The sequence below is a fragment of the Hyla sarda genome, chromosome 8 (genome assembly GCF_029499605.1).
Source record: "Hyla sarda isolate aHylSar1 chromosome 8, aHylSar1.hap1, whole genome shotgun sequence".
In the NCBI taxonomy this organism is placed as follows: Eukaryota; Metazoa; Chordata; class Amphibia; order Anura; family Hylidae; genus Hyla; species Hyla sarda.
Window position 1 is genome coordinate 111,088,284 of NC_079196.1, and position 11,065 is coordinate 111,099,348.

The window sequence follows — 11,065 nt, forward strand, 5'->3', positions numbered from 1 at the left end:
TAGTCAGTCAGTAGGTTCTTTAACAGACATTCTGAAGACCGCCAATTGGCCTTCAGAATCCACATTTTAAACGTTTTATTTCAGACCAGAACCACGTGTTTCTATGGTTTTATTCTAAAATATTATATACTATTGTATCATTAATTAGCTTTAACCCCTTAAGGACCAGGGGTTTTTCAGTTTTTGCATTTTTGTTTTTTCCTCCTTACCTTTAAAAAATCATAACTCTTTCAATTTTGCACCTAAAAATCCATATGATGGCTTATTTTTTGCGCCACCAATTCTGCTTTTTAATTATTTCAGTCATTTTACCCAAAAATCTACGGCGAAACGGAAAAAAACGCTGTTTTGTAACTTTTGTGGGCTTCCATTTCTACGTAGTACATTTTTCGGTAAAAATGACACCTTATCTTTATTCTTTAGGTGCATTGATAGGATTTATTGATTTTATTCATTTTTTCATGATATAAAAAGTGACCAAAAATGCACTATTTTGGACTTTTTTTGCGCGTACGTCATTGACCGCGCAGTTTGATTAAGGATATCTTTTTATAATTCGGACATTTCCGCATGCGGCGATTCCATATATGTTTATTTTTATTTACACAGTTTTTTTTATGGGAAAAGGGGGGTGATTCAAACTTTTAAAAGGGGAGGTGTTAAATGATCTTTATTCACTTTTTTTTCACTTTTTTTTTGCAGTGTTATAGCTCCCATAGGGACCTATAACACTGCACACACTGATCATTCACATTGATCAGTGGTTTCTCATAAGAAACCACTGATCGATGATTTTGCCGCTTGACTGCTCGTGCCTGGATCTCAGGTACTGAGCAGTCATTCGGCGATCGGACAGCGAGGAGGCAGGTAGGGATTCTCAGGCTGTCTTGTAAGCTGTTCAGGATGCCGCGATTTCACCGTGGCTATCCCGAACAGCTCCTTGAGCTAACCGGCATGCTTTCACCATCACTTTAGACGCGGCGTTCAACTTTGAACGCCGCGTCTAAAGGGTTAATAGTGCACTGCACCGCGATCAATGCTGCGCGCTGTTAGCCACGGGTCTCGGTCATTGTTAGAGGCCGGGCCCGATGTTATAGATCGGGAGCGGACTCATAACGTACGCATACGTCATGGGTCCTTAAGAGGTTAAACAAGCATAATGTGAGCCTCCTCGTCTTGTAATAAAATTGGAGATTTTCCTATTTTTAATGACAGAAAATATAGATTTTTATTAAAGACAGTAGGTGAGCATTATCCCACCCATTTTCTACCATGCCCATTCTATTTACTGTATATTGTGGAAAATAAATCTCTGAATTGCTATTTATGACTTTACTTTGCTCTTTTATAACTTGCACATTTTACATATACAATATAATTAACATAATGTAATATCACAGTATATTTTGTAATTGTTTTACACTTTACTGGTGTTTTCTAACATATTACATTAAATATGTTTAAAATTATTCGTGAAGTCTCTTGAAAGAATCAACTCTTGGGGTTTCAGCTTTCCATTCAGTGCATCTCCTGTACTCTCCTGGTCTCAGGTAATACTGACGTCCTCTGTAGTTTGGTTGCTCATAGAAGATCCAGTGCCCTTCAAGAACATTGCAGGAGGGAATTTCATGATGGGCGAATTTTTCATTGACTTGAGGGCAGTCTTTAGTGAACTCCATCATCTGGCCCCTAAATTCTTCCTTTTCATAGATCCTCAATCTAAAGGATTCACAAGGCTGTAAGGAAACAAGGTTATTATGAAAAAAAGAATTAAAATAATGTTAAATGCAGCTCACAATTAACCCCTTAGCATGCAATGTCAGGCTGCTGCTTCCAAAGCCGGCAGGATATTGTCATGTATCAAAAGAGGCATGGACTCAAGGGACAGGGACATAATACTCCCCCTTTATAAAGCATTGGTACGGCCTCACCTGGAATATGCCGTTCAGTTTTGGTAACCTGTACATAAAAGGGACACTGTGGAGCTGGAAAGGGTGCAGAGACGCGCGACTAAACTAATATGGGGCATGGATCATCTTAGCTATGAGGAGCGATTAAAGGAGTTACAATTGTTTAGTCTTGAGAAGAGACGTTTAAGGGGGGATATGATAAACGTATATAAGTATATTAATGGCCCATACAAAAAATATGGAGAAAAACTGTTCCAGGTTAAACCCCCCCAAAGGACGAGGGGGCACTCCCTCCGTCTGGAGAAGAAAAAGTTTAGTCTCAAGGGGCGACACGCCTTCTTTACCGTGAGGACTGTGAATTTATGGAACTGTCTACCTCAGGAACTGGTCACAGCAGGAACAATTAACAGCTTTAAAACAGGATTAGATACATTCCTGGAACAAAATAACATTAATGCTTATGAAGAAATATAAAATCCCATCCCTTCCCCAATATCGCGCCACACCCATACCCCTTAATTCCCTGGTTGAACTTGATGGACATATGTCTTTTTTCGACCGTACTAACTATGTAACTATGACAATGGACGTAAATGTACGTCATGGTGCCGTGGTACTTAATGCACCATGACGTATAATTACGCGCCGCCATGACCACGAGCGCCGGACCGGTGCTCGCGTCATGCGCGTCGGGTCCCGGCTGCTATCAGCAGCCAGGCACCCGCCGGTAATGGCGGACATTCACGATCGCGCAGATGTCCGCCATCAAAGGAGAACTCCGGAATAGGAAAATGGCCCGCCATCCACCCGGCAGTAAAAAAATTAATAGGTGCACACCTTCCTTCACTCCCCTGGTTCCTCTGGTAACCGGCTCCGGCCTCTGCCTCGAAACTCTTCCTGGTTGCCGGTGGTCGGCAAGTCATACTGCACTCAGCCAATCACCGGCCGCAGCGAAGTCCCGACTCGGCCGGCGATTAATAAAAAAATTATTAATACACATATTTGGTATCGCCGTGTGCGTAAAAGTCTGAACTATTAAACTATATTGTTAATTATCCCATACGGTGAACGGCGTAAATGTAAATAAAATTTTAATAGTCCAAAATTGCTGCTCTTTTGTCACATTTTATTCCAAAAACAAATTTATACAAAATTTATAAAAAGTTAAACCTAAGCAAAAGTGGTACTGATAAAAACTACAGATCATGGTACAAAAAATGAGCCCTCATACCACCCCATATACGGAAAAATTTGAAAGTTATAGGTGGTCAAAATAGAGCAATTTCAAACATACAAATTTTGTTAAAATGGTTTGATATTTTTTTTTAAGTGGTACAATTATAGAAAAGCATATAACATGGGTATCATTTTAATTGCATTGACCCACAGAATAAAGAAAACATGTAATTTTTACCGGAAAGTGTACAGCGTGAAAACAATGCCTTCCAAAATTTGCTTAGTTGCAGTTTTCTTTTCAATTTTCCCACATAAATAATATTTGTTTGGTTGCACCGTACATTTTATGATAAAATAAGTGATGTAATTACAAAGTACAGTTGATGACGCAAAAAAACAAGCCCTCATATGGGTCTGTGGGTGAAAATATAAAAGAGTTATGCTTTTTAGAAGGTTAGGAGGAAAAAACGAAAATGCAAAAATAAAATTGCTCTGGTCCCTTACAGCCAAAATGGGCCTGGTCCTTAACCCCTTAAGGACCAAGCCCATTTTAACCTTAAGGACCAGGCCAATTTTATTTTTGGGTTTTCATTTTTTCCTCCTCGCCTTCTAAAATCCATAACGCCTTTATATTTCCAACTACAGACCCATATAAGGGCTTGTTTTTTGTGTGAACAATTGTACTTTGTAATGAAACCTCTCATTTTTCCATAAAATGTACTGCGAACCCCCAAAAAGTTTTTTTTAGGGAGCAAATTTTAGTAAAAACCACAATTTTGCACATTTTGGAGGGTTTTGTTTTCACACTATACTTTTTACGGTAAAAATGACTAGTGTTCTTTATTCTGTGGGTCAATACGATTAAAATGATACCCATGGCTAGATACTTTTATATTTTTCTAGCGCTTAAAAAAAAAATCTAAAACTTTTTGTACAAAATCAGTGATCTAAAATTGCCTTATTTGACCACCTATAACTTTTTCATTTTTCCATATATAGGGCGGTATGAGGGCTCATTTTTTGCGGTGTCATCTGTACTTTTTATTGATACCACATTTGCATATATAAAACTTTTAGATCATTTTTTATTTACATTTTTTTTAAATAAAATGTGACAAAAAAGCTGCATTTTTTGGACTTTTTAATTTTTACGCTTATGCCATTCACCGTACAGGATATTTAACATTATATTTTGACAAAAAAAAAATTATGCTTTTTGGGGGTAAAATGGGAAAAACTGACAATTTTCATTTTTATTGGGCAAGGGGATTTTTCACTTAAAAAAAATATATATACTTTTTTTTAACACTTTTTATGTCCCCGTAGGGGAATATCTATAGCAATCCTTAGATTACTCATACTGTTCAGTGCTATGTATAGGACATAGCACTGATCAGTATTATCCGGTATCTTCTGCTCTGGTCTGCTCGATCTCAGACCAAAGCAGAAGACCCCGGGAGATGGCCATAGCCAGGTGAGGGGACCTCTGGCCACCATGCTGGATGATCGGATCGCTGTGGCAGCGCTGCGGGCTATCCGATCATCCATACAAACTACCGCACTGCTGCAGATGCCGTGATCTGTATTGATCACAGCATCTGAGGGGTTAATGGTGGACATCCACGCGATTGCGGATGTCAACCCTTACCGGCGGGTCCCCGGCTGCTGCTAGCAGCTGGAACCTCCCATGTATGACGAGAGCACCGTTCCTATGCTCGCGGTCATACACAGGACGTAAATGTACGTCCTGGTGTGCGAAGTCCCGCCAAACCAGGACATACATTTACGTCCGTGGTCGTTAAGGGGTTAATTGGCCGAGGTGTAATATGATTGGACACCTACACCTTAGGTGTGAAATAAATTTGTAAAGGGAAGAAAAATGTAACCAGAAATCTCAAGGCCAATATCAGATAAACGGATACATTATGGATATGAATGAATCGTGCTTCAAATTTATGATGAAAAAATATAAAATTTATTGAAATACATATAATAATCTAAATAATATTAATAAAAACCTCCTTTCAAAGGGCCCTTGTGAGGAGGCAAATGTAATATATATATAATACACTAGTAGCGAAAACATAGCATCCGACACTCCGTTTCAGTACAGTGGTAGAGTAGCAGGTGGTGGCGAAAAAACAGTATATATTCAGACGTTCTGGGGTGCTGTTTCACTAGAAAGTCAGTTGTACACACTAAAAGAGAAATGAGCCGTGCAGCACTCACCAGGTATTGCAGCTTGAACGTCACTTTATTGGCAGGGATTACAGCAATATAAGGGAGGAGAGGAGAACGCGAGCTCTGTGGAGCTCGTGGGTTACGGGTTACGTTTTGCGGGTGTCCGCTTGGTCACGCCCACTCCAACTGCCGGCACAGCACCGGAATAAGAAACCTATAGTACCGTGTCAGCGGTCATCTGACGGACAGCGCGTTGCTAGGCAACATGATGCTCTCGGCCCGGACTGATCTTCATCGGCGGAGATTGCCTCTAGTTGAGTCACGGTTGCGCTGCCGGGCCTGACAAATGAGGAACAAGGACAACATACCTGTGCACAACAGAACATTAGAAAAGAAGCAACAAGGTAAGTAAAAAATATAAACAACAAGGGAAAAAGAGGGGATACATTAGAAACAAGTCATTATCAATGTTGCAGTCTTCTGTTATTCCAAAAATACATTGAGCTCATTCCGCTCATTAAATCCCAGGGCTCCCGTGGCGTCAGTCACTGAGATCCATCTGGCTTCACACTTCAGGAGGTCTTTATGCTTGTCCGAACCTGGGTTGCTTACTTGATGTGGGCTATCCCAAAGAATGTCAGTACATCTGGGCAACCCTGGTGTACTTCATGTAGATGGGTAGCAAGTCTTGGAACACCCTGTCCTAGTCTGGAGATCCTTCTGTGTTCCCTGAATCTTATGAACATGGAGCGTGTAGTGGACCCGATGTAGAAAAATTCACAAGGGCACTTTATGCAGTACACAACGTACTGTGTCCTGCAGGTGATGAATTCAGGGACATACACGCTATTACCACAAATTTTAAAGTTTTTCCCTGGTTGGAGGAACTTGCACAGGGTGCAATGGCTGCACCTATGGTTCCCTTCTGGGCCATCTTTGTCCAGCCATGTGGGTTTCTTCAAATTGCCAGACATGAAGTAACTCCTCACAAGTTCATTTTTTAATGTCCGTGTTTTCCTGTTGGCGATTATTGGTTTGTTCTTAGCAATTTCAGCTAACTGTGGGTCTGTTTCTATAAAATGCCAATGTCTGTATATAGCCTTTCTGATAATATCCGTCATGGTACTATACTCTAAAGAAAAGGTAAATCTTTTTTTCTCTTCCTGTTTTTTTGTTTTTTGTATCAATTCTGTCCTTTGTTTCATTTCTGTTTTTTTCAAAGCCTTCGGAATGGCGTTGAAAAAAACAGAAATGAAACAAAGGACAGAATTGATACAAAAAAACAAAAAAAAACATGAAGAGAAAAAAAAGATTTACCTTTTCCTTCAAGTATAGTACGATGACGGATATTATCAAAAAGGCTATATACAGACTTTGGCATTTTATAGAAACAGACCCACAGTTAGCTGAAATTGCTAAGAACAAACCAATAATTGCCAACAGAAAAACACTGACATTAAAAAATGAACTTGTGAGGAGTTCCTTCACGTCTGGCAATTTGAAGAAACCCACATGGCTGGACAAAGATGGCCCAGAAGGGAACCATAGGTGCGGAAAAATTGGTGGTAATAGCGTGTATGCCCCTGAATTCATCACCTGCAGGACACAGTACATTGTGTACTGCATAAAGTGCCCTTGTGAATTTTTCTACATCGGGTCCACTACACGCTCCATGTTCATAAGATTCAGGGAACACAGAAGGCTCTCCAGACTAGGACAGGGTGTTCCAAGACTCGCTACCCATCTACATGAAGTACACCAGGGTTGCCCAGATGTACTGACATTCTTTGGGATAGCCCACATCAAGCAAGCAAGCCCAGGTTCGGACAAGCATAAAGACCTCCTGAAGTGTGAAGCCAGATGGATCTCAGTGACTGACGCCACGGAAGCCCTAGGATTTAATGAGCGGAATGAGTTCAATGTATTTTTGGAATAACAGAAGACTGCAACATTGATAATGACTAGTTTCTAATGTATCCCCTCTTTTTCCCTTGTTGTTTATATTTTTTTACTTACCTTTTTGCTTCTTTTCTAATGTTCTGTGGTGCACAGGTATGTTGTCCTTGTTCCTCATTTGTCAGGCCCGGCAGCGCAACCGCGACTCATCTAGAGGCAGTCTCCGCGATGCTGATCAGTCCGGTCCGAGGGCGTCACATTGCCTAGCAACGCGCTGTCCGTCAGCTGACCGCTGACTCAGTACTATAGGTTTCTTATTCCGATGCTGTGCCGGCAGTTGGAGTGGGCGTGACCAAGCGGACACCCGAGAAACGTAACCCGTAACCCACGAGCTCCACGGAGCTCGCGTTCTCCTCTCCTCCCTTATGTTGCTGTAATCCCTGCCAATAAAGTGACGTTCAAGCTGCAATACCTGGTGAGTGCTGCACGGCTCATGTCTCTTTTAGTAAATGTAATATATATGACATAATAATCAGTTGATTATATTAAAATCACTCCACTGCATATATTGTTATATAATTTATTAGTCCGGCATTTGCTGGTTCAGAATAATAATAATCTCACAGTCTGCAAGTTTAACCCCTTAAGGAGCAGATCAATTTTATTTTTGCATTTTCGTTTTTTCCTCCTCGCCTTCTAAAAATCATAACTCTCTTATATTTTAATCCACAGACCCATATGAGGGCTTGTTTTTTTGCGTTACCAATTGTACTTTGTAATTACATCACTTATTTCACCATAAAATGTACAGCGCAACCAAACAAATATAATTTATGTGGGAAAATTGAAAAGAAAACCGCAATTTAGTATAATTCTGGAAGGTTTTGTTTTCACGCTGTATACTTTCTGGTAAAAATGACATGCTTCCTTTATTCTGTGGGTCAATACGATTAAAATGATACCCATGTTATATGCTTTTCTATAATTGTACCGCTTAAAAAAAATATCAAACCATTTTAACAAAATTAGTATGTTTGTAATAGCCCTAATTTGACCACCTATAACTTTCTAATTTTTCCATATATGGGGCGGTATGAGGACTCATTTTTTGCGAAATGATCTGAAGTTTTTATCAGTACCACTTTTGCTTAGGTTTAACTTTTTATTAATTTTTTATAAATTTTTTTGGGAATAAAATGTGACAAAAAAGCAGCCATTTTTGACTTTTTTTAAAAAAAATTACGTTTACGCCGTTCACCATACGGGATAATTAACAATATATTTTAATAGTTCAGACTTTTATGCATGTGGTGATACCAAATATGTGTATTCATTATTTTTTTAACGCTTTTTGGGAGGTAAAATGGGAAAAACTGACATTTTACTGTTTTATTGGGGGAGGGGATTTTTCACATTTTTTTACTTTTTTATTTTACATTTTTTTACTTTTTTGTACACTTTTTATGTCCCCATAGGAGACTATTCATAGCAATCAGTTGATTGCTAATACTGTTCAGTGCTATGTATAGGACATAGCACTTCTCAGAATTATCGGTCATCTTCTGCTCTGATCTGCTCGATCTCAGACCAGAGCCGAAGACCCCGGGAGACAGCTGCGGGTGATGCGATCATCCATTCAAAGTACCGCACTGCCGCAGATGCCGTGATCTGTATTGATCACGGCATCTGAGGGGTTAATGGTGGACATCCGCGCGATCGCCGATGTCCGCCATTACCGGCTTGTCCCTGGCTGATGATAGCAGCCGGGACCTGCCGGGCATGACGCGAGCACCGCTCCAGTGCTTGGGATCATGGCGGCGCGTAAATGTATGTCATGGTGCGCTAAGTACCTCGTCACCATGACGTACATTTACGTCCATTGTCGTTAAGGGGTTAAGCAGCACGGGCATATATACCCAAGTCCATGCATTAGTCAACAAATGGTGAATATATATTTACCAGACAGATGTAGTTAGACAGATATGTTGCTTCAAATATAATATAATCAATTGATTATTCTCTCATATATATTACATTTACCTCCTCATAAGGGACCTGTGAAAGGAGGTTTTTTATTAATATTATTTTGATTATTATATGTATTTTAATTTTTTTAATATTTTTCATCATACATTTGAAGCACGGTTCATTCATATCCATCATATTTCAGTTTATCTGATATTGGCCTTGAGGTTTATGGTTGCAATGTATTAAGGCTATTCTACATTTCTTATATACTGTGCAGAGATAACCACTTTCTCTTAGACTTACAAAGAACATATTCATTTTGCAAAAATGGGAGCAACTTAAAAATACCCTGTATGAGAATAGCCTAAAACTGAGCTCAGACTTCCTGTTTTGTCTTTCAAGTGATCTGTGCAATATTACATTGAAAGGTGACACCAGTGTATAGATAAGACACCGTTCAAAATAGCTGAAGCTAAGAGCTCCTCCTCTCTCTGTTAGACGAGATGGCCACTAAATCACAACAAAAAATAAAAATGGTCTAAGTGCTGTTTTATCTTTACCTTGTCATTTTGACCTGTTCCTGCCAGAATTCCATGGTCCTTTGGTCCCAGGGGCTCTCCCATCACAGCTCTCAGGTATGCTGAACTTCTGTCTTCCTACCTGCCGTGCGCTGCTCTGCTACTACAAGTCACACAGGTCTCTCTTGCTATGTGGGCGTCCCAGCATTGCTGGTAGCCGCCCTTAATGCACGCCCCCAGCCATCCACACACATGTCCCCAGCCCTCCCTGTGCTGTAAACAACATGAAAAAAAAAAAGATGTCGCCACCGCACAGACCCTGCATACAGCCACTGTAATAAAGATTTATGTAAGGGGGCATAATGATCTACGGGGCAATGTAAGGGGGCATAATCTATGGGGGCAATGTAATGGGGCATAATGATCTATTGGGCAATGTAAGGGGGCATGATCTATGGGGGGCAATGTAAGGGGGCATAATCTATGGGGCAATTTAAAGGGGCATCATGATCTATGGGGCAATGTAAGGGGGCATAATCTATGGGGGGAAATGTAAGGGGGCATAATCTATGGGGGCAATGTAAGGGGGCATATGAATCCAAGGGGGCAATGTAATGGGGCATAATAATCTATGAGGGCAATGTAAGGGGGCATCATTTATGGGGCAATATAAGGGGGCATAATAATCTATGGGGCCAATGTAAAGGAGCATAAGAATCTATGGGGCAATGTAAGGGGGCATATTCCATGGGGGCAATGTAAGGGGGCATAATCATATCAGTGGTAATGGTAGTGGTGTAGTTGTATTGTGGTGTTATTAGAGATTCTGGTCTGTGTATTTATTTCCTTACAGTATGATGATATTATTTAGTCACTGCAGGAGTGATATGTTTCCCTGAGGTGGAGGTATTATTTTACGTTTCTGAGCCCGATTCTATAATAATATCCAGCGTGTGCCACGGGGAGAAAAGGGGGGGGGGATTCAGGCCATGAGCTGTGTAAGGGGCCCCGGAATTTCTGATGGCAGCCCTGCACACACTTATAAAGTTTTCTGTGTCTCATACTGTCTAATTCTGCTGCTTCTCCCCATTTGGAGTTCATAGTAGAGAAGCAGATAACCCGACTACAGACACACTGATGACATTTTCCTCAGCTTCTCCCCTCTGCTGTCTGGAGTGCAGAGGGGAAGAGCAGACAACGCAGCACACAAAGCTCATGGAGATTACTGTGCACGCGCACAGTAATGGCACTTATTGGCTCTGACAGGGAGAAGGCAGTGAGATGTGCTAGGCCAATCCTGGCATAGGGTGCATGCACAACGCGTTGTTGCTATACAGTTCCTATATACGGTTTCAAATAAAAAATCGTATGGAACCATATAGAAAACCGTATGCATTGACTTAACATTGTAAACCG

The 11,065-nt window shown here is 40.6% G+C and overlaps 1 protein-coding gene across 1 annotated transcript; it reads right to left on the reverse strand.

The window, feature by feature from the left end:
• Positions 1 to 1,344: 1,344 nt before the first annotated feature.
• On the reverse strand, positions 1,345 to 9,819 carry LOC130284519 (gamma-crystallin 1-like). Its single transcript, XM_056534939.1, has 2 exons — positions 9,692 to 9,819; positions 1,345 to 1,736 (listed from the first exon to the last, which is right to left on the reverse strand). The coding sequence occupies exons 1-2, from the start codon at positions 9,752 to 9,754 to the stop codon at positions 1,467 to 1,469; spliced, it is 333 nt and encodes a 110-aa protein (XP_056390914.1). The 5' UTR covers positions 9,755 to 9,819; the 3' UTR covers positions 1,345 to 1,466.
• Positions 9,820 to 11,065: the final 1,246 nt, after the last annotated feature.